This window comes from Schistocerca serialis, chromosome 4 (genome assembly GCF_023864345.2).
Source record: "Schistocerca serialis cubense isolate TAMUIC-IGC-003099 chromosome 4, iqSchSeri2.2, whole genome shotgun sequence".
NCBI lineage: Eukaryota > Metazoa > Arthropoda > Insecta > Orthoptera > Acrididae > Schistocerca > Schistocerca serialis.
Window position 1 is genome coordinate 512,405,383 of NC_064641.1, and position 25,052 is coordinate 512,430,434.

Below are 25,052 nucleotides of genomic sequence, written 5' to 3' on the forward strand. Positions count from 1 at the left end.
CTGCCGCAGATGCGTAAGGAAGAGGTAACACAGTGAGCACCGCAGGAGGAGCGACGTCTCCGATCAGCGTCCGAATCAGTCTACGTCGGAGACACTCGGAATGGACATGGCCTTCCTGGCCACAACCTGAACAGGTGCGCGGCTGGCCAACGCACTTGATGACATCCCTGCAACCGACAATAACCAAGTAGGAAGGCACGTGTTTCCGTAGTTTCAGTTTTTAAGCGATGGTCACCATTGAGGACACGGTATGCTTCGAACGTCTTCCACGTTTCAGCGACGTGACTGATGACGTTGCCGTAAGGTTTAAAAAGCGGCCACCACAGCTTTCTACGGTACTTCAAACGGGATTCGAAAACCCGCAACGTTCGGAGGCCTGCACTTTCTCCCGACGTGTCGTTGTTGCAACCTTATTAATATTATTAATATGTCCCTTCATTATCCTTTTCTGGCTTGTTCACAGATCTCCGTTTTCCGGGCTTTCAGAATATTGTGTTCGAAAGTTATCACATTCATTTGGAAGCGATATTTTCCGACTGCGTAGTTTCCCGCCCTCTTCGGCTGCAACGACGCCGCTTGCAGGGGAAGGTATCCAGGATGAACGGCTAAAACCAAATAAAAATCACTTTTAAAATATCATTTACTAAGGTCATTTTCTATAATATCAGGAATGATTCTAACCATCCGGCGCAACACGAAAAGGTTTTCTTTCACGCGATAGTCACTGGTGTTTGCAAACTACCACTTGAAGAAAATGAGGTGCAGAATGAAGTCAGCATTCTCAGACACATGGCAGTGGCCGATGATTATAAGAGTAATCTGGTAACGCAAATCTGTCGGAGGCATGAACGAACTAAAGTTCCGCGTAAGGGCAGATTCGGTAGTGCTTATAGTAGTATTAACAGTTGGGTAGCTTGTTAAGGTTTTTATCGTACTTTTGTAGTGGTAGAAGTGGTTGTATTTTAAAAATTAAGGATCAGAAATAAATAGGTAATAAGTAATTTGTTACTATGCAAGGAGATGTGATTTGTATTGCTGCTTTTAACTTCTCAGATAATAGGTTGTAATTATGAAGAATAAATAAATAAAACTGAAATACTTCCAATAGGAAAATTGGAATTACCTTTTCCGAAGAGGTTTCAGGCAACGTTCCAAACGGTTCGTCTTTCGAAATACAAGTTAAAACACAGGTTGGAAAAGAATAAGATAGAGAAATATGACGCACATTGCGTCTATAGATTGACATGTGGTATCTGCGATATAAATTAGATGGTTAGATATGTCGGTACCGCTAAAAGGACGGATTTTGATCAACAATAGCATAATGAGGGATCACGTAACTGGGAGCTTAGAGAACACGCCGAAGATATTGCATGTTATTTGTAAAGATTTAAAGCTTCACGTTTTAGAGGAAGTTGAGACCTATTAGAGCAGTATTAAGGAACCAGATAAGTTGCTTAATGAACGGTCAGACTTTAATCGACATTTTTCTTTTTCCAAAATAAAAAGTCTATCATGGTCAGCGTCCTCTGGGTGTAGTAATCAGTTTGGGGTTGCATGGCGTCTTAAAGGAGTTGACGATTTATGGATAATTTAGGCTTTTTGGTGATTCACTGTGTGCGGCAAACATGTGAATCAAATAAGGACGGTCATTCATTGTATTTATATAAGTCAGGAATGAATAATAAAAATTAAAAAATATGTTCCTTTCGATTAGGTGTGAGCCATTTGACAACTGCTATTTGATATCAATGTAACAAAATGATTGTAGGAACTCTGTAGAAGCGATTGGAAGCCTCATTTTTGTGGTTTTATTTCTGTTGTATATAAATAAATATAAAGTAAAATCGACTAACTAAGGGAATGTTCCTCTATTAACGCGAGTTTGTACATATAGAAAACTGACGTCACATGTAAAGACAAGTGTTACACCACGAATGCTTCATCTTTAGCGGTAAACAACGAATGAGTATTAACTATGATTTGACCGTGACTTTTAATATGAATAATGGGTTTCTTTTTATGAGTACGGATTAAGCTGTAATGTGGCGTTCCATAGTTATTCCTCATTATTAAGTTTTTGTTTTACTACATGATGCCTACTATTATGCTTTAAACATTCTGCTATCTGATTACAGTTCTGCCGTAGTATGACGCTGCACCTTTAACCCAGTTATTATTTTTATTACACTTAATGTGTTGAACACTTAATGTTTATTGTTGTTGTTGTGGTCTTCAGTCCTGAGACTGGTTTGATGCAGCTCCCCATGCTACTCTATCCTGTGCAAGCTTCTTCATCTCCCAGTACCTACTGCAGCCTACATCCTTCCGAATCTGCTTAGTGTATTCATCTCTTGGTCTCCCTCTACGATTTTTACCCTCCACGCTGCCCTCCAATACTAAATTGGTGATCCATCGATGTCTCAGAACATGTCCTACCAACCGATCCCTTCTTCTAGTCAAGTTGTGCCACAAGCTCCTCTTCTCCCCAATTCTATTCAATACTTCCTCATTAGTTATGTGATCTACCCATCTAATCTTCAGCATTCTTCTGTAGCACCACATTTCGAAAGCTTCTATTCTCTTCTTGTCTAAACTATTTATCGTCCACGTTTCACTTCCATACATGGCTACAGTCCATACAAATACTTTCAGAAACGACTTCCTGACATTTAAATCTACACTCGATGTTAACAAATTTTTCTTCTTCAGAAACGCTTTCCTTGCCATTGCCACTCTACATTTCATATCCTCTCTACTTCGACCATAATCAGTTATTTTGCTGCCCAAGTACCAAAACTCCTTTACTACTTTAAGTGTGTCATTTCCTAATCTAATTCCCTCAGCATCACCCGACTCAATTAGACTACATTCCATTATCCTTGTTTTGCTTTTGTTGATGTTCATCTTATACCCTCCTTTCAAGACACTGTCCATTCCGTTTAACTGCTCTTCCAAGTCCTTTGCTGTCTGTGACAGAATTACAATGTCATCGGCGAACCTCAAAGTTTTTATTTCTTCTCCATGGATTTTTTACCTACTCCGAATTTTTCTTTTGTTTACTTTACTGCTTGCTCAATACACAGATTGAATAACATCGGGGAGAGGCTACACACCTGTCTCACTCCCTTCCCAACCACTGCTTCCCTTTCATGCCCCTCGACTCTTATAACTGCCATCTGGTTTCTGTACAAATTGTAAACAGCCTTTCGCTCCCTGTATTTTACCCCTGCCACCTTCAGAATAAGCTATATAACTGTAGGTTTTAAGAATCTGTTCGATTGTCGCTGTAGAGCGCGCACAGGTTCATATGCTACTATAGCGGCTTCTGGCGAATTTACTTTCAAGCTGCTGTAGCTTCATGTAGCTATCAATTGTCCTGGTGCTATTTGACAAAAAGCACTGTTAACACGCTGTAGATGATTTTGCATACATTCCTCATAAATGACGATTGTCACTACTTGAAAATGTGAGTTACTGGCTGTATTAAGTTTCAGTACTTACGATGCAAGTACACTACTGGCCATTAAAATTTCTACACCACGAAGATGACGTACTACAGACGCGAAATTTAACCGACAGGAAGAAGATGCTGTGATATGCAAATGATTAGCTTTCCAGAGCATTCACACAAGGTTGGCGCCGGTGGCGACACCTACAACGTGCTGACATGAGGAAAGTTTCCAACCGATTTCTCATACACAAACTGCAGTTGACCGGCGTTGCCTGGTGTAACGTTGTTGTGATGCCTCGTGTAAGAAGGAGAAATGCGTACCATCATGTTTCCGACTTTGATAAAGGTCGGATTGTAGCCTATCGCGATTGCGGTTTATCGTATCGCGACATTGCTGCTCGCGTTGGTCGAGATCCAATGACTGTTAGAAGAATATAGAATCGGTGGGTTCAGTTGTGTAATACGGAACGCCGTGCTGCATCCCAACGGCCTGGTATCACTAGCAGTCGAGATGACAGGCATCTTATCCGCATGGCTGTAACGGATCGTGTAGCCACGTCTCGATGGGAACGTTTGCAAGACAACAACTATTTGCACGAACAGTTCGACGACGTTTGCAGCAGCTCGGAGACCATGGCTGCGGTTACCCTTGACGCTGCATTACAGACAGGAGCGCCTGCGATGATGTACTCAACGACGAACCTGGGTGCACGAATGGCAAAACGTCATTTTTTCGGATGAATCCAGGTTCTCTTTACAGCATCATGATGGTCACATCCGTGTTGGGCGACATCGCGGTGAACGCACATTGGAAGCGTGTATTCGTCATCACCATACTGGCGTATCACCCGGCGTGATGGTATGGGGTGCCATTGGTTACACGTCTCGGTCACCTCCTGTTCGCACTGAGGGCACTTTGAACAGTGGACGTTACATTTCAGATGTGTTACGACCCGTGGCTCTACCCTTCATTCGATCCCTGCGAAACCCTACATTTCAGCAGGGTAGTTTACGACCGCATGTTGCAGATTCTGTACAGGCCTTTCTGGATACAGAAAATGTTCGACTGCTGCCCTGGTCAGCACATTCTCCAGATCTCTCACCAACTGAAAACGTCTCGTCAATGGTGGCCGAGCAACTGGCTCATCGCAATACGCCAGTCACTACTCTTGATGAACTGTGGTATCGTGTTGAAGCTACATGGGCAGCTGTACCTGTACACGCCATCCAAGCTCTGTTTGACTCAATGCTCAGGCGTATCAAGACCGTTATTACGGCCAGAGGTGGTTGTTCTGGGTACTGATTTCTCAGGATCTATGCACCCGAACTGCGTGGAAATGTAATCACATGTCAGTTCTCGTATAATACATTTGTCCAATGAATACCCGTTTATCATCTGCATTTCTTCTTGGTGTAGCAATTTTAATGGCCAGTAGTGTATGTAACTTTTTTTTTATACGAGCAAGAACAATGTCATCCGTACGTGAAATTGTTCAATTTCAAGAAAGTTTGTAACAACAGCTGTAATTTATTTATAGGCAATCGTTCGGCAAATGACGTCATACCAAAACTAGTCACCGCGAATAAAGGATATTTTTCATTGCGACTTCGACGAAATTACATAGAACAGCTTTAATAAAAGTAAGTTTCTGGCCCATTTTTCCTGCGTCATGCTGGAGATTCATAAGGAAGTTACTATGTTTTATTTCGTCCTCGCCTTATTCGTCATCGGAGTGCAGTTGTGGGGTTTCAATGAAATGAGTAAAAGAGAGCGGAATAAAAAATATATACACTTGACAATGATAACATGTGGATATGCTACATCGTTTTCCATGTGTCCCCACTCCAGTACTATAATATCAGCAGCCGCAGCACTCTCAATATCCAGATCTTTGACACGAGTTGGTATCTGTATTTTAAAATAGTTATAGACTATTGGATTTAGCCGTTCGATCTGGGGCACCTGTCTTTTTAGAATCGATACTGCCTGCAGAAGATGTAGTCAGGTGTAGGACATACTTCTTGTGTGAATGTGAAATTTAAACACACAACAAATTCCTACGAAATATTTTAGTGTTCCTTGTAGTTACTAAAGGTTTATATTGGATTAATTTGGATTACTGCGTTTCGCATTTAGAAAATCAAAGAAGGAACTTAAAAGTTTAACGTCTTCTCGACCTCATTAAGTACAGAGTGCTAGCTCGTACAGAGAAATGTGAGTTAAGTGTGTCCTGTTTGAGAAACAATTCGCTATTCCTATGAAGGAAGTTATGGAAACTACAGAAAACATCAGGACAGCCGGACGCACGTCTGCTTTTTCGAACTACAAATGCAGTGGGTTTTTGTCTGTGTTGTCTCGATGTATAAGAGTATGCAAGTGCTGAAACGAGGACATTTATGGAATTATTTTCCGTGTATTATAAGAAACTCCTGTTTGACATTTAAATTTTTCTTATGAACTCACATTCACGAGCGGCTCCGGATTGTCTAGAGAGATCGTCCCATTGCCAAAGTAGAATTCCCTCAGCTTGGCAGCCGCCTCCTGCTGCTCTTCCACAGTTGGCAAGTGCAGATTTGGTCCGACCGTCTCAACAAAGTGGTCGTTGAGTGCGTTGATTTTATTTGGGTTGGACAGAATTCCAGCACCTACGAGCAAAACATCGTACATTAGACATTACAATAAAGACAATAGAAATTAGTAAAATCTAAGTCGTGTTGCATACAACGTCATCACAGTAGTTGATATTTTAATTCTATTAACAACTGTACAAGCTGATATCAGTTTAGGTGAAGATGGTTCACTGTTTTAAGGCAGGCGTTTAAGTGAGATGGTTCACTGTTTTAAGGCAGGCGTTAGAGGGAATGAAAATGACCATACCGCAACGCGAATACAATAAGGGGTGTACTTTCGATATGATAAGAAACCAGGGGACCCGTACGAAACTTTCTCACTTTCATAGTTTTAAATAGTGATAGTATTTGGAATTAGTGTAGGCATTGAGATAAGGGTAGTTGGGGAAGAGAAAAATCTTTAAAAGTGAACCGAACGGCGTAAAATAATAATCACCAATTTATGATAGATCTGTGTATATATCTAGAATACCCTGTTGTTGACAAATCTTAATAATTAATGAGCTAAAACAAACACAAAATAAAATAAGTGAAGACATGTAATTTATTGCTCAGCACAATATCTGACTGTCATCACATACCTGTAATTAACTAGCTTTCGACCGCAATATTTACATTTACCTGTTGTCGAACAGAAGTTTAATAAGAAATACGAATATAAAATAACAAGACGTAAATAAATGCGGAATGTGTAGGTTAGAAGGTATTGTTCGCTTCTTACTTGGTACATCACTAGGGGAACCTTAACTTCTAACTGTATTTAAATGTTGTAACTGCACTTCCTACTTTACCTGAGCACGTTAGGTCGCGGCAGCAGCAGGCCAATCACAACTCAAGGCGACAATGACAAACATGTTTCTCGTTTCGGAAAGTATATTTGTTAAAAAGTTGGCTCAAACGACGGACAGAGATAATGGACTACCGCAGTCTTCACGGTGAGAGAGATAAGCGTATGGCATCGTTGGCCGGGAGGCCCCTTCCGCGGAAGCTCGGCCGCCAAGTGCAAGTCGACGCCACATTGGGCAGCTTGCACGCCGGTGATGAGGATGAAATGATCGTGAGGACAACACAACACCCTGTCCATGAGAGGAGAAAATCTTCAACCCGGCCGGGCATCGAACCCAGGCACGCTGCACGGGAGGCCAGCACGTTACCTGCCAGCTATGCAGGCAGACTCTTCACGGTTATTATCTATGACAGTGCTGTATACAAATTATCAGTTAATAAGTACCGGTACTTTATAGTATGTAAAAGGAGTCTCTTATTCGTGATTTGTAAGTTAGCTTCCTAAAGTATAGATATGAACCTGGGAATTCACGATGCCCTTTCGTCTTTGATAGTTGAAAGTCTCTTGTGTTAACGTATTCCAAAAATAGTAAGTTTTAGCCCAAAATCGATGTACAACGCCCGAAGCCGGTTGAAAACCTTTTTAACAATACCTTATTCATCCCTGTACGATTAGTAGAACTATTTGTTGAGAAAAAGAGATGCGGACTTGAGAAATAATATACAGTAGAGCGTCGATTATCCGAAGTAATTGGGGGACATGGGTGTTCGGAAAACTGGTTTGTTCGGATAATCGAACTGTACATGTTTATTTGCCAAAAATAAGTACTGTACAGTAAATTTATTCATAAAAACAGGCATCCCCACCTTGTATTCATTGGGTAAAGTGGTTGCAGATTCACCTTCTTCTAACCTTTTAATAATCTCGTACTTGTCCCTCAGAGAAAGGACAACACATTTACGTCTAAGCATTTTGTATCGTCAAGTTCACTTCTTCACGCAGCAGCACACAAATCAATGTTCCGCCAGCGGTGGCTCAGTGCGGCGACTACTGTGGGAAACTTGGCTTGTGAGTGAGGGGGATGATGGACGGTAGGGTGGGAGAGTAACAGGTGCGAGCCAGTACACAGTTCGGTTAAGAGGTCGTTCGGTTGACCGACGTTCGGATAATCGACGCTCTACTGTATTTGATAAAAAGACCTCGCACATTCACTGAAATGATTGGAATCATTATTACTGAAAAGTAACAACACCAATCAAATCCTATCATACAGGCTGAATATCCAGTGAAATGAACACAGTGGGTGAGCCAGGAGGAAAGGTACATGCTTTGAGGAGTGATAGTGTTCGTGAATATGAACAAAGAAGTCTTATGAACATAATTATGTGAAAATGATGCGGAACAGGACAAATGCAGATGACAATAAATGAAACATTATGATTTAATTTTTTGTTTAACTGTGAACATTTCCTTACAAAAGATGTTAAGAAAGTCCACCGTCAACTGCAATGCATTTATAGCTCTCGTAGACAGCTGCCGTGTCGTCGTTCTAAGGTCATTCGCACTGTCCTTCACTTGAGCAAAAGTATGTAAAATACGAGCAAGAAATTCCATATCGTAAGGAATATCCATAATTACAGTAGCACCAGCGCATCTGGTGTACAAGTCAATTGCCATGAAGACTTATCGAAACATGAGTGCTGGAAGCAAGGAATCTCCTAACAAGTAAATGGTCCAGTATGACATGTCGAAATCTACCCTGAAATTTTTTACCCAGCAAGAAGACACCGAAAGAAATGCATTGCCGAAATTTTAGCTGCTAAGAGGCACTGCAAGTGTTTTGTAAGAAATGTTGAAGTTACACATTTTTGCCGCCCGAAGAACAGCTTATAACAGAGGATTGTACAGCCCTTCACGTCTAGCACGCGACTCGACAAATAGCTCACTCAGCGCCGCGTAGCGGAATTATCCGGAATTCACAGACACCAATTTTGGTTTTGGTTTGGTTTTTTACTTTCATTCCAATTGATCCGTAGTGAGGAGGTGTTCCAGGATGTAGAACATGTCAGAAAAACAATAATACATGACAAATGTTTACAACTAAAACAAATAAGCTAATGTACCATTCCACATGTCCCAAGTGGAGAGATCGTCATTTTTTAAATGAACACTATATGAAAGAATCATTTTACAAACACTAATGCACTTAATTTAAACTAAAAAGTTTTTTTATTTATAAGGTAATAAACATGTAATAGAACTACTATAATACTTGTTTACAATGAACACACTACTGCACTGAAATGGTGCAGAAGTTATATATTACACACACACAAATCAGTTACCTTATCAGTTTACCTTATCGTGTGACACAAATTTTAACTTGATACGTCCAGCTGTTCCTGAGAGAAAGGGGTTTTAACAGACGGACAGACAGGAATTGGATAACAAGTGACAAAAATATTTTTTTTCTTGTGATATAATTTCAAATTAAGAATTTTCGGTTTTTTCCCTTAATTTTACTGTGGAACCTTGCTTCTTGCCACATTTCATAATTCAGGGTCAATGTCAAGTACGTTCTAGATTTTGATGAATGAGTTTGCAAGTATCGAGATACTTGACATAAATGGTCGTACATTTAGACTGTGTAGACTTATAAGATTAAATGTTTTGCGCATAAATTTCAACCTGATGCATGTGCCTGTTTCTGAGAAAAAGGTTTCTTAATAGTCAGACAGACAGACAGATGGACAGCAAAGTGATCCTCTAACGGTTCTGTTTTTGCTGACTGATATACGATACCTTCCCTTTTGACATCTTGCAGCAGTTTTCTTCTGTCTAACTCATAGCATTGACTTTACTTATTATTATAATCACAAAATAATCTACTTCGTAAGTGGATCTGACGACTGTGTTGCGTGGATGGGAAGCTTCTAATATTTTAAAGTTGCACTTTGTTCCTTACTTTAGCTGGCATATAGGAATACATTTTATAAATATTTTCTAAAAAGTATTTAATGATGCATTGTGTATGTTTTTCATCATGGGATAGCCTGATGACGGTACTTTATTACGTGATTGTTTTTTTTTTTTCCAAACTGTCCTGTAACTTACGTAAAACCTATAATAAAGAGTCAATCATAATTGGAATAAAATAATCTCCACTGAATAATGAAATGTGAATCAGTACCAGTGATTGGCAATACTTAACTACCGGTATTAAGATTACAGTTTCGTATATTACCCTAAACGCACAGCTAAATGAGAAGACATCATTGAAGCAATTTGAACTCCACGGAGAATGAGGGAAACGGGGTAGGTCCATAACCAGCAGGGAGTCAGTCCTCCATCACCATTCGCAGAACAACCACTCGCCCTTGTGCAAAGGCACCCTCAAGACAGTTATCAGAGTTGGGCTGGGCTATGTGAGACGACGTCGACGTATCCTCGACTGCCCAAAGTAATTCAATGCAGATTGCATCTTCTGGAGATGCATGAACAACAGAGACTGTTTTAGTGAGCTATGTGGCCGCAGGATACATGCTGCTAAATTCCAGACTCCGAGGAGAACTACGTCTGTGGAGAGAAACAAGGGGCAGTCAAAATTCGCCAAAACAGCACGGGTTGTTAGGATAACATATTAGAATTGGAATGGGAGCAGAAAATTTATGGCACCATTGAAGATAGTCAGATACCGACACCTCGTCAGGTGCTGCAAAACCAGATAGTTAAAGAAATGTAAAAACGATTACCAATGTTTCACACAAATAACTTAGAAGTAGGAGTAAGTAGTTAACTGTGCTGACAGAAGTCCTTCCAAATTGCTCAGTGGATGCAAGAAGGCAGAGTGAGGCAGTATTTCAGACACATTTTATAGCACCAAGACTAACAAGTTTTGCAACTGATTAACTACCTGAAATGCAAGTAAGGGAGAGAGACTAGAGTCCTGTAAGATGAATTCTTATTCGTCGCCTTTGTAGAGCCAATCACAGGTTATGCAGCGCCAAAAACACTGGGAGTACAGAGTTTCCTTGTCGGAAGTGCTCTGCAAAAAGTTACTTCGGGGGGCAGACGTCTTGGCAGACGGGCGTCTTGGTGGGCAGACTTCGCTTCCAGACGACATTTCCTGGCTCGTCTGGCTCTCATCTGGCTGAGTTGAAGTTAGACGCAGACAGAGGCAAGTTGTCGGTTAAGACTCAATAACTGATTTTTGCAGCCGTGTCAGCTGGTACCTGCAGATTACAAGTATGGTAAGACCCAGCTACAACAGCGAAGCGAACTGCAGGGAAAGACAAATCATTTGTAATGACATTCATCTGAAGACTTTTTGGAGTTAGAGATTCAACATGTTTTCAACTTCAGCAAGGGAATCACGGTATGACTCCCATGTGTGTAAATATTTTGTCCAGATGCGTTTTCACTTGAATCATATTGCAGATCGCGTATCCACTTGCCAAGCAAATACTCTACTCATTTTAATGTTCTTTCCATTTGTTTATTGTGAGTTTAGTTACGTGCATGTGTGATAAACTGAGTTCATTGAGATATCTGTCTAATTTAGTAGTCATATGAATTTACTACCTAAGTCGAAACAAGGCCCCGGGAGTAGACAACATTCCATTAGAACTACTGACAGTCTTGGGAGAGCCAGTCATGACATAACTCTACCATCTGGTGAGCAAGATGTACGAGACAGGCGAAATACCCTCAGACTTCAAGAAGAATATAATAATTCCAATCCCGAAAAAAGCAGGTGTTGACAGATATGAAAACTACTGAACTATCAGCTTAATAAGCCACGGCTGCAAAATACTAAGACGAATTCTTTACAGACGAATGGAAAAACTGCAAGAATCCGACTTCGGGGAAGATCAGTTTGGATTCCGTAGAAATGCTGGAACACGTGAAGCAATACTGACGCTACGACTTACCTTAGAAAATAGATTAAGAAAAGGCAAACCTACATTTCTAGCATTTGTAGATTTAGAGAAAGCTTTTGACAATGTTGACTGGAATACTCTCTTTCAAATCCTGAAGTTGGCAGAGGTAAAATACAGGGAGTGAAAGGCTACTTACAATTTGTACAGAAACGAGATGGCAGTTATGAGTCGAGGGTCATGAAAGGGAAGCAGTGGTTGGGAAGGGAGTGAGACAGGGTTGTAGCCTATCCCCTATGTTATTCAATCTGTGTATTGAGCAAGCAGTAAAGGAAACAAAAGAAAAATTCGGAGTAGGAATTAAAACCCATGGATAAGAAATAAAAACTTTGAGGTTCGCCGGCCGAAGTGGCCGCGCGGTTCTGGCGCTGCAGTCTGGAACCGCGAGACCGCTACGGTCGCAGGTTCGAATCCTGCCTCGGGCATGGATGTGTGTGATGTCCTTAGGTTAGTTAGGTTTAACTAGTTCTAAGTTCTAGGGGACTAATGACCTCAGCAGTTGGGTCCCATAGTGCTCAGAGCCATTTGAACCAGCCAGCCTTTGAGGTTCGTTGATAACGCTGTAACTCTGTCAGAGACAGCAAAGGACCTGGAAGAGCAGCTGAATGGAATGGACAGTGTCTTGAAATGAGGATATAAGATGAAAATAAACAAAAGCAAAACAAGGATAATGGAATGTAGTGGAATTAAGTCGGGTGATGCTGAGGGAAGTAGATTAGAAAATGAGACACTTAAAGTAGTAAAGAAGTTTTGCTATTTGGGGAGCAAAATAACTGATGATGGTCGAAGTAGAGAGGATATAAAATGTAGACTGGCAATGGCAAGGAAAGCGTTTCTGAATAGGAGAAATTTGTTAACATCGAGTATAGATTTAAGTGTCAGGAAGTCGTTTCTGAAAGTATTTGTATGGAGTGTAGCCATGTACGGAAGTGAAACGTGGACGATAAATAGTTTAGACAAGAAGAGAATAGAAGCTTTCTAAATGTGGTGCTACAGAAGAATGCTGAAGATTAGATGGGTAGATCACATAACTAATCAGGAGGTACTGAATAGAACTGGAGAGAAGAGAAATTTGTGGCACAACTTGATTAGAAGAAGGGATCGGTTGGTAGGGCATATTCTGACGCATCAAGGGATCACCAGTTTAGTATTGGAGGACAGCGTGGAGGGTAAAAATCGTAGAGGGAGAGCAAGAGATGAATACACTTAGCAGATTCAGAAGGATGTAGGTTGCAGTAGGTACCGGGAGATGAAGAAGTTTGCACAGGATAGAGTAGCATGGAGAGCTGCATCAAACCAGTCTCAGGACTGAAGACCACAACAACAACATGAATTTACTTATCATTGTTTGGATGGCTGATGGTTTTCTTTTTCAGATATACAGGGCCAGTTTAAGATATTTGATTAACGATTCACCGGCCGCTGTGGCTGAGCGGTTCTAGGCGCTTTAGTCCGGAACTGCGCTGCTGCTTCGGTTGCAGGTTCGAATCCTGCCTAGGGCATGTATGTTTGTGATGGCCTTAGGTTAGTTAGATTTAAGTAGTTCTAAGTCTAGGGGACTGATGACCTCAGATGTTAAGCCCCATAGTGCATGGAGCCATTTGAATAGTTAACGATCCCAATCAAACTACTCCGCCCACCGTTTCACGTTAGGGCAAAATCTTACAACTTGATGCCGAAAGTAAGATATAAATGTCGTATTGGATTGTGGCTGGATTGTCCCATTGGTGAGTTCAACCGCCTGTCGGAAAAGGTGCTCTCCTTTTCCTTACGGATATGAGAGAGTTGTCGTATGTGTTTTGTAGCCTGTATGTTAGTGTAATGGATGCTTGTAGAGTGTACTGCTGTGTTTATGTTGTATAATACAGGGTGTACGTAAGGTCCGGGAACACTTTCAATTATTTGTTGCACAAGAACCAAACATTGTACAGATATCATACATATGTCATTTTGAAGAGGAACCCTGTAAGTTTTTTCATGTATATCGCCACAACGTAGTTTGGTAATTTGCCGATAGTCAGCACTAGTTGCAAACATGGCGAGTTCGCCGAGAGCACTGTCACCGGATATTTCTACTTGGACATGTTGCAGCATTGGCTGATGCCTCAAATGCAATCGGACTCTCCGTTTATCTTTCAGTTGGACGGGGCTCCACCCTACTTTCATCGTGAAGTTTGTGGGTATCTGAACACGGAGCTACCGCATCGATGGATTGGCCGTGCTACAGAAGGGGACAGATGTTTCATGAAATGGCCTCCCCGATCGCCAGATCTCACTCCGCGTGACTTTTTTCTGTGGGGACACATTAAAGATCTGGTGTGTGTACCGCCGCTACCACGTGATACAGCAGAGCTCCGGGAGAGAGTACGGGAAGCGACTGCCACAGTCGACGATGCCGTGCTGGGACGGGTATGGCAAGAATTCGATTACCGAATTCGATTACCGTATTGACTTCTGCCCGGTCACTCATTGTTCGGATATCGAATGTTTGTAAAAAAACTTTTTTGAGTTTCTCTTCAAAATGCAATGTACATGACATCTGTGCAATGTTTACTTCTTGTGCAATAAATAACTGAAAGTGTTCCCGGACTTTATTGGCACCCTGTGGTAGTGAGAGAAGGGAGGTGGGTTGAAACCCGTTGCCGGCAAGTGGTGTTCTCCTCTTCAGTAGCACCCCACATACGACGGATGGATCAGCATCAACAGTGTCACATACCCTCACTTAATGAGTCACTGTGTATAGGTTTCGAATTTAATCCATGACACCGGCGCAACCACCGGCGATCAGGAACTTTGCTCGACTATCTCTCCTCCCATTACCAGAAAAGTTCCGGCAGTGAAAATTTCGTCCACCACCAGGATGCGAACCGGCTTACGTCCGAGTCGAGCGCCTCCTCACGGTTAGAGACCTCGGCTACGGGGGTGGGAATAAGTGTAGGGCTTTAAACAAACACTTTCTTGTGTTTACTCATTTACTTCGGTTACCACAGAAGTTATTATGATGTTATTTTTACATTTATTAGATATTCGTACCATTGGATCGAAAAATCGAAACGTTCCACAGCAGAGTCATCTTGCCAGAACAGTCTCGTTCAATGGCGCAGACAAACTGCGAGAAGTTCTGTAACATGTCTTGACAAATATTAAATAAAGAACGAACACATACGGTCTAGTTCTGAATTCCTATTACAGTCTTCTAGGGGTTGTAGAGGGAACTTAGTAGATGAAGTTTTGTTAGGAACATCGCATAACAGCCGGCCGAAGTGGCCGAGCGGCTCTAGGCGCTACAGTCTGGATTCGCGAGACCGCTACGGTCGCAGGTTCGAATCCTGCCTCGGGCATGGATGTGTGTGATGTCCTTAGGTTAGTTAGGTTTAAGTAGTTCTAAGTTCTAGGGGACTGATGACCTCAGAAGTTAACTCCCATAGTGCTCAGAGCCATTTGAACCATGTCCGACTACATCAACAGCTACGAGGAATTGATACGTTTGAAAGTAGCAGGGATGGCTGTGGTACTCCACGGACGGGCTGCACTCTCGACTTTGCAGAGGACGTCTTTTGTCACGTGGAGGGCAACCGAGTACTGGTTCTCGAAGCATTGTCCATGCCGTGTGCTTGTGCAGCACACGGGACAGAACTCATTGTATCCGCTGTGTGTGTACCGTGAAGCGAGGGATTAGAAGATTATCCGATCCTCAAACCGATGAGACGGTACATTTCCAGACATGGAATTCTTATCAAAACTTCATGTACTAAGTATCCTCTACAACCCAAAGAATTCTGTAACAGGAATTTTGAATTGCCCTCGGGCATCTTAAAACAATTGCCACTAAATTTCAATACTTTGTTCACAGAACACACGGGAGCCACATGAAAAATGCGGTTGCTGTAGTCAGTTTGTGCGTTCTGCGCGTAACAGGAAGAGCCTGGTTACGACTTGAATGGAAGTTGGCGCTGTGAAAACCAAAAGCACAAATGTAAGAGATAACCTAGATATCATTTAACAATAATATGCAACAGATTGCTGTTAGTAAGCTGGAAGTACCTCCAATTCAGAGTCGCCATTTGACTAAATAGTCGCCCTAGCCGTCAGTTTGGCTTACGAAAATTCCATCAACGACGGTCTGGAGATACGCCGACAATGGCTATTAGACACCGAAGGAATAGCGGCTACTGTGGCCTTCTGCTTGGTAATATCAGTCTCGGTAAGCCTGATGTATTCGGAACTGACTGCAGACGATTTTTTGTATGTTTAGGTACGACAGGCGATCAGCGACGTATGTACTAACATATATTCGACACAAACGAGGAAGTTCGCGGAAGTCATGACAGCATACAACATATATGGTGACTAGCAAACCAATCAAGGAGAACTTCGTGTTCATGATCCTTCATGATCCCCGCATTAGCTTGCAAGGTTACATACACGTCGCGATTCGAATCGCTGGTGCCATCATCAGGTGTCGAAGATATTCAGGGTGAAAACTATTTAAACCGTCAAACTCTTGTAGATTGCACTGGATACCAAAACAAAATAACTACCTGTGAGCATTTTTTAATCAGGTAGAGAATGTAATCGGTCTCAGTAATCGTGCAATTGGATATGATATGGGGACGAATCAGACAAATGTAAGAAAAGTCCTTCACCAGCAGTTTTTAAATCCACTACAAATCAGTACACGAGGCCCCGGCTTGATGGGGCCATGGCGCATTTCAGTCATGCTCTGCGTCGTTTCTTGAACCGACAGGTCCAGAAAAGTGGATTGGCAATGGTGATCCTGTAAAATGGCCTACTCTTTTTCCTGATTTGATCCCTCTGGACTTCTTTGCGTGATGAGAGACGTGTAACTTTGTTTACAAAAGCCCTGTTGAATCAGAAGAGGATCTGTTAGCCCGGGTAGCAGCGTCAGCAGTAGGTATTAAGGACACTAGTTAGACAGATCATGACCCAAAGGGGTAACATCTATTAACAGTTCAATGGAGGAATTTTTGAACCTCTAGCGTAACTGAAGTAGTTGTGTTAATGTTGTTGTCTCCTGTTAGTAAAAAACTGAAACTTTTTTGTGTAAAAAAACGGAAACTTTTTTGTGTCAAAAACTGAGACTTGTTTGTATAACTTTTTGTCCTAACAGGAGAACGCAATATAAAAATTGTTTTCATTATCAAATGCAACGTCCCAGATTTTATTGGATTAATAAATTTTCGTTCAGAGGAAATTCCTACTACAGGTTTAAAAAATCCTCACACGAAAATATTACTGTAGAGAACAATATTTGTTTCGGTATCCGCGCTCACATCCACACACCCTGTATGAACGTTGGAATTTCGTCAATATTCCCCGTCTACGTAGGACTGAAAATCATACAAAAAACATTTTTTTGCCAGTAACAAATGCTGATATTTGAGTATGTTGCGGTGGTGCAGGTTGACAATTATACAACTACATGAAATAAAATCGTCATAACTTCTGAAAGGTCTGCGTTAGGACGTTCAAACTGCACGGTTGGCCTCAGGGCATGATGGAAATTAATATGCACTGTGTGCGTTGGTTTAGCGATGAAGCCCAATTTCAATTGGATGGGCTCGTCAGTAAGCAAAATTGGGGCATTTGGGGGACTGAGAATCCGCATTACGCGATCGAAAAGTCTCTTCATGCTCAACGGGTGACTGTGTGTTGTGCAATGTCCTGTCAAGGAATAATGGGTGCAATACTCCTTGATGGCACAGTGACTACCGAATGGTATGTGAAGGTTTGGAAGATGATTTCATCCCCATTATCCAAAGTGACCCTGTCCTGATAAGATTTGGTTCAAGCAAGACGGAGCTCGAACCCATCGAAGCAAGAGAGTGTTTGCTGTCCTGGAGGAGCACCTTGGGGAGTGCTTTCTGGCTCTGGGCATACCAGAGGCCACTGCATGAGCTTCGATTGGCCGCCATATTTATCGGATCTGAACACATGAGACTCCTTTTTGTGGGGCTATATTAAAGATGAGGTGTACAGCAATAGCCGACCGCTGTGGCCTAGCGGTTCTAGGTGCTTCAGTCCGGAACCACGCTGCTGCTACGGTCGCAAGTTCGAATCCTGCCTCGGGAATATGTGTGTGATGTGCTTAGGTTAGTTAGGTTTAAATAGTTGTAAGTCTAGGGAACTGATGACCTCAGACGTTAAGTCCCATAGCGCTTAGAGCTATTTGAATTTGTACAACAATAACCCCAAAGCCATTGCTGAGCTGAAAAAAGCCATTCAAGAGGTCATCGACAGTACTGATGTTCCAACACTTCAGCAGGCCATGCAGAATTTCGCTATTCGTCTGCGCCACATCATCGCCAATGATGGCAGGCATATCGAGCACGTCATAACGCAATTCCGAATATCTGTACTGAGGCTTACTTGTGGAATAAAGTATGTGCACGCCGTGGTTTGTAACTAATTTAGGTTTTTTTCCATATAGTTCAATAACTGTCACCCTGTAAATACGTCGTACAGTTTGCTTCTTCTCTTCCTAACATCGCGAAGTCACCAAAGCACACCCAAGACATGGTTCATGCGCTCCGTGTATTGTAAGGGGACAGCGCCTACTTATAATCACCGATTTCGTCCAAATTTATGGAGTATGCAGGGCAGCTCCAGATGGCCAAGCGTTACAAAAAATAGCATTTTTTGGTGCAGGTCGGCTGAGGCATGAGCCATTTACGTTAACGTAGTTACCAGGCAGCGTTTGGTGCTGTGTAAAGAGTACAGAACGGTAATCCGAGGGTCGTAGGCTCGAGTCCCTATGCGGGATTCTTTTCATTTTCAATTTTCACGTTACTTGCACTGCAAATAAATCGAAGTAATGCTCACTGTATTGTGTTTATTAATACTTCGTTAATGTTTCCATAAAGAGCACGAAAAGGAAAGGCAAAGGAAAATTTTGCATTGCAAATAAATCTCCAGGAAGAGATTGTATTCGTTAACTACAATCCCTCCTCGGAAAATTATCTGCAGAGTCTCGTGGACATTGTATAAGTGCAATCCTTCGTTGGAAATTTATTTGTAATCCCAAATTTTCCTTTGCCTTTCTATTTCATGCCTTTATGAAAATATTAACGAAATATTAATAAATACAATAAACTGAGCGTTATTTCGGTTTATTTCAAATGTAAGTAACGTAAAAACTAAAAATAAAAATAAAGTTTTCATAAAGGAACTCCACCCCACGACCCTCGGATTACCGTTCTGTACTCCTCCCACTGATGCAGTCGTTGTTTGGAAGCTGAGCTAACATAAATAGCTCTCGTCTCATCTGACTCGCACCAAACTGCAATTACGTTTAAAAGCTTTGCCATATGAAGGTCCCACTTCCGTCAATTTCATTTCTGGCCGCCGGCCGGAGTGGCCATGCGGTTCGAGGCGCTGCAGTCTGGAGCCGAGCGACCGCTACGGTCGCAGGTTCGAATCCTGCCTCGGGCAAGTATGTGTGTGATGTCCTTAGGTTAGTTAGTTTTAATTCTAAGTTCTAGGCGACTGATGACCTCAGAAGTTAAGTCGCATAGTGCTCAGAGCCATTTGAAACATTTCTGGCCATGTCCTACATATACCATACATTTGGCTGAAGGCGGTGATGACAAGGAGGCGCGGCTCCTTTGTTAGTGGCACGCCGCACCCTTCTACTCAACGTAATTACACCACTGTCGGGTAAAAAGCGGTAATCAGATTTCTGCAATGCTACAGTAGAGAACAGCTTTAATTCGTTAGGTAAGGTGAAAATGTCACGTACCCACAGAAAATCCAAGATCCGACCACCGGAGGTGAAACATAGTGCTAAGAACCTCCTTTTCCTATCCAACAGGCTCTTGAAAAACTCGCCAAAGAAATAAGTTTACAGTTAACAGTCCCAAAGTGGGAAATCTTTTTCCTTGGAAATGACACGGTTTATGCTCATTTTAGGAAAGTTTACCAGTATCTGTTTTTCGACCAGCGCCCCTTTCAGACAATACAAATCTTTCGTCGAATAATAAATAACACCAGCTTGAACTAAATCATCTATGAATCTATGAAAATCACAACTGACGATCAATTATTTTTTAGTTTATTAGCTTTCGGAAAGAGCCCATACAGCCATCTCAACACTTGAAATGTTGTATGACAGATTACAATTTGTTTTGACAATTCAAAGTTGACGTCAGCTTAAGTCGTATTCCGGTACGAAGTTACAAAGGCTTTACAAAGGACACGATTAACTGTTAGAAACAGTTGTTGCCGTAAAACAAAGCGTGGCTACACCAAAATGATGTAGTCATTTTACGAAACTCGAAAGTACCCATAAAAATTGAACGTCCACGTCCGATGGACCTGCCTTTCACTCCATGAAGGACTTCGACCGACTCCCTGATTACGAAAATTCAGAACAACATTTAGGCTTCTGAGCCAATCAACATTTTAACTGCAAAATGTTTGGCTTGTTTCTTGCGCATAGATATTATCATTGGTTCAGACTCCTACACATTAATAACCAACCTCTACGCATTGCGCGTCTAGAAGAATCACCTGTAATCTATTTCGGTAAACTAGGGACAAGAAAAGTTTCTTTCACATCACGATAAACCCACTGAACATACCATGAAGTGATAGCTTCACCGAGCTCAACGCAGTGCTTAGGTTTGGGGAGACACCTCCCTAACCTTCCAGAACCTTCCAGTATTACCGCGAAGGGAATTATCGCAGTACTCATGCAGTTTAGAACTTCTGAAAACTTCAGTGTATCCATTGGCTCTTCTCAAAGACGATAATTGTCTCGCATCCTGTACTTAAAACACGTAGAAGCAGCATTACACTGAAATCCGGATTTTATGAAGGATAACTTCTCCAACACCTTGTCCCTACAAACTTTGATATTTTACTCCGTTACTGCACATTTGGTCTCAGGCTACTGACGCGGTCGAGCTTACCGTGTTCAGTTGAACGCTAAGACATAATTTCTTTGTGGTTGACTCTTCCTTCAAAGCAGACATGAAGTCAGTGAGCGATGAAATACCACTGCAACATATTGACTTGTCAGTACGTCTTACTGGTAGAAAATTACCTGTATTTCATTTACATTTTAATGTGGGGAGGAATACTGCTGAGGTTCCAATGAGCATATCCGAAACAAATAAGCAGCCTCAATACTTGTTTAGTCAGTAAAATTTTTTTCGATACAAATAGTAAGATTTTTGTATACCTTTATTGCCTTACAATGAATTCAAGTAGTTCGGAATGCACCGCGAAGAAATAAGCGCATATAATGACGCAGTAGTAAGACAAAGAGCGGAATATAGTGTAGGGGACAGTGGGGAAGGGTAATCTTAAGACAATCTTGGTGCAAAACAGGCAAGGATATCTTATACAACAGATGGATCCATAGCCGTAGTTAAGGACGACATGATTATAAAACCAGATGTGGAGGGATAACTAGAGGTGTCAGCCTCTTCCACCTAGCTACCCTGGCCACACGTCGGAATCCTCTAAATGAGTAATTATCGCATTACTCGCAAAAATCAAGCAGAAAAGCGGAATAATCTTTTGATGACTGCCAATGCGGGGAAAAAGCTTAAGAATAAAATACTGGGAAGATTTTAAAAATCTTAGTCATGGAATCTTAGACTAATAAATACTAAAGAAAAACAACAAAGGAGTCTCATTGCAAAAATTGAGATAACTGTAATATCACAAACAAAGGAGAAACTGCAAGGCTCTAAAGAAGTTAATGATTATATTATGATATACCGTGGAGTAACTAGAACTGGACAGGCAAGAGATGGAGATGCAAAAGTACCCACAGAAAATGATTGCAATCATACACGTTCATAAATAAAAGACTAATACATATCAAGTTAAAGATATTGAGAAAAGTGGTGAATATAATTGATGTATATCAACCAGAGGAGGGCAAAAGCACGGAAACACATGCAACCTACCAATGCGTACGGACGAAGGTTAACGGAATACCTGAAGCAGAATACTTAATAACTGCTGGGGATTTCAATGCAAGGACAAGAAAATCTATCATTAAAGGAGATATCTTAAGAGATTTTCTACCTTCAACCACTAAAGAATAGCAAAGAGCTTTTACCCATATAAAGATAAATTTACATGGAGTGCTGGGGGGTGTTAGATCTGCAATAGAGTATATTATCACAAATAAAAGTTATTCTATTAATTGAAGACACCAGAGTCTACAGAGAATTCGATGTTCGTACCGACCATTTTTTGGTAATATTAAAACTAAGAATTCCATTCTATAGCAATAAAAGTACTAACAAAAAACAGATACAACAAGAAATTTAAAGAATGTATTTGCTACAAGATTCAGACATTAGATGGTCATACGAAAAGTTTTGTATGAAATAGTAAAAGACGTGTAAGGAAACAGAACATTAATGAAAAATGGAAAGAAATAGTACGAATAATACGATCAACCGTTGATGAAGCTTTAGACAAAAGAGTGAAATAAGAAAAGTACTAGGTGACTTTCTGTCTGCAGCAAAGAACTACCAGACATAATAAAATTTAAGAAGCAAGCCTACCTGAGATTCCTGCAACCAAGGAAACAAGAATATTATAGGGAGTATAAATGGCACATATTAGTGGGCAGAAGACAGACAAGAAAAATAAAACAGTTAAACTGGGAAAAATTTTCTGAGTGAAGTAGAGCAGGATTTACATGGGCAACAAACTGAAGGCTATAAGTTGCTTAAACAACAAAATAAAGATGAAAGAGACATGATTCATATTAACCGCACTTCAGAAAATGAGTGAATGGATTACTTCTAGTGTTTATGGGCAAGTGATTAAGAAAATGTGAAAACCGCAGTTAGTGACAAGCATATTGATGGTATATCAGTGGAAGAACTAAGGGTTTCGTTAAAGACATCGAAAAATAACGTGAAATTATTTAAATATGTTTTGGAATCATTATCCCTAAAGCCATAGATAGTTGTTGGAAATAAAGTAACATTCCACGTGATTAACAAACGGAAGCTTTTATCCCATTATTTAAAAAAGGAGACCGTAGGATGTGTGACAGTTATAGAGGTATTAGTATTTTGAACTCTGGATACTAGATATGTGCGAAAGTAATAACAAATAGGCTAAAGACACTTTCGGAAACGTTGAAAAACACAGAGAATACAACCATCCAAAATATGTAGCCTTTATCTACTATGGGAAACCTTTGATAAAGCTGACAGAGTTAAATTGTATGAAATTTTGGAGAAGAACGGTGTACCTCAGCATCTAATGAGTGGAAGTCGAAGTGTGCACGTATAAAACGAAATCAAAGCGCAAGAAGGTAATCCGCTTTCGAGAACCGCAACTAAAGGAGTGAGTTTTTCCTTGTCAAAGTAGTACATCAATCCCAAGGCAGTAATAAAGTTATAAATACACTTCTATTTGCAGATGATCAAATAACCTCAGTAGACTCTGAAGACAAATTTCAGAGAAGTATTTGGTCCTTGCACAAGGCAGTAAATGATTATAATATGACAATGTCTAAAAGATAAAAGTAAGGTAATGACATTCCATAGCGAGAAGCTTTAAAAAGGGCAAAAGTAGTAATTACAATGAACTGCTTGAACAAGAAAGTACTTTCAGATGTCTCGGACGTGAGCTCTCTATTACACATCCAACGATCAAGAATTTAATTTATAAAAATTTCAAGTAATAATAAGTACGATATACCACACTCTTCTCAAAAAAAAGAAAAAAAAAGGTTACGAAAGAGACAGTACTAAACTGTAGGGTTGCATAATTTCTGGTTCATCCTGTAACACTAATAGGTCTAATGTATGAATCAGAGATTTGGACTCTTACCGCTAATTAGCGGAGGAGGAATGAAGCAGCAGCAGAAATGAGACTCCTAAGACGACTAGCTGGTTAGAAACACTGGGTGTCAAAAGCATACTTCATAAAATATAGGAATACAGAAAAAATCTGAAAAACCCATTCAAAGGACGTCAGGTGAAAGAGTACCTAAATTAGTGTTCTGACAGACTCCTCAGGGGAGAAGAAAAGTTGGGCGTTCTAAGAAGAGATGGAAGGATCAGCTGCAGTCTACTTGAAATTGGAACATGCAAGTGTGCCTAAACCAGAACTGTATATGATAATAACACAGTAACATTGTGGTTGATTACGGAAATTATATTAAAACATGTGGTATAACACAGTCGCGGAATACCAATATTGCCAATATAGCATCGATTTTTCCCATTGATTTAGTAAATGAAAATCGTACAGAGTTGTCCTTTGCGGTGAAGAGGACGGTCATGAACTCCAGTGAGACGAAGTAATATTCATAATACAGATATAAAAGTACAATTCCCTCGGTGTCCGGTGTTACACGTGTACAGCTGACCGGCAAATAAACTTTACTTTGAATGCTGAAAATTACTGATGTCTCGAAATAATATTGGTGTTAGAAGTTATGGTCTCTTTCGGGACTCTTTTGAAATGACGTTATTAGAACTCTTGTCGTAGTTCATTATCGGACTGACTCATCTCTTGAGATTTTGGACAAATAGAGCACAATCAATTTATCTGCGACGCTGTACTGTCGTATTTTTCATTACTCTAGATGATGGATTTTAATTAAGTACTCATTTAATTACCTTGAAAAAGGTCAAAACTTACGTTAGATGATGATGATGCTCATCTGAGGAGGAAGTTGTGGCTTGGTAGATTATCACACATGCAGGCTACCAGTATGACTTTACAATATGCAGAATGATTGAAACGTGTTAATTCATTATATTGCAGCACTGGACACTTACCCAACTCAGCAGAAGTGACGCCAGTCATGATAGGAACTTGGACGAATTGGCCATCGATGAGCCTCTGGATTGCTGACTCAGAGATGAAGGCACCTTCCAAGTCTGGCTCGGTGTGAGGATACCATAGAGTGTACGAAAACAACTGTTTTTCCTGAAAACGGAGACAGCAGCAAGCAGCAACGATAGTACATTGTGGTCAGTTACGTAGAACCAAACAAGGTCTGTATATCGGCTATACAATAAACTGAAATGTTGCTGTGTTGTATATCATACTCATAATTTGGCAGTATAACACAACGATCATTAACCTTCTGAAATTAAAAAATTACTGATCTGCATTTAGAGCAATCAGCTGACTGATCAGCGTTATTTAGTAATTGCTGCAGAAGAGTATTGTTAAAATTTGCGTCTAGCTCCTTTATAGATAACTTCACATATCACTGCCCTGTTATTTA

General features: G+C 40.9%; 1 protein-coding gene across 1 annotated transcript in view; it reads right to left on the reverse strand.

Moving 5' to 3' along the window:
- The window catches only part of LOC126474577 (venom carboxylesterase-6-like), a 130,250-nt gene that overhangs the window by 37,815 nt on the left and 67,383 nt on the right, over positions 1-25,052 (reverse strand). The window contains exons 6-7 of the mRNA XM_050102052.1: positions 24,598-24,748; positions 5,919-6,100 (exon numbers count right to left, since the gene is read on the reverse strand). Coding sequence (XP_049958009.1) covers positions 5,919-6,100; positions 24,598-24,748 — 333 coding nt within the window. The remainder of the gene's footprint in view (positions 1-5,918; positions 6,101-24,597; positions 24,749-25,052) is intronic.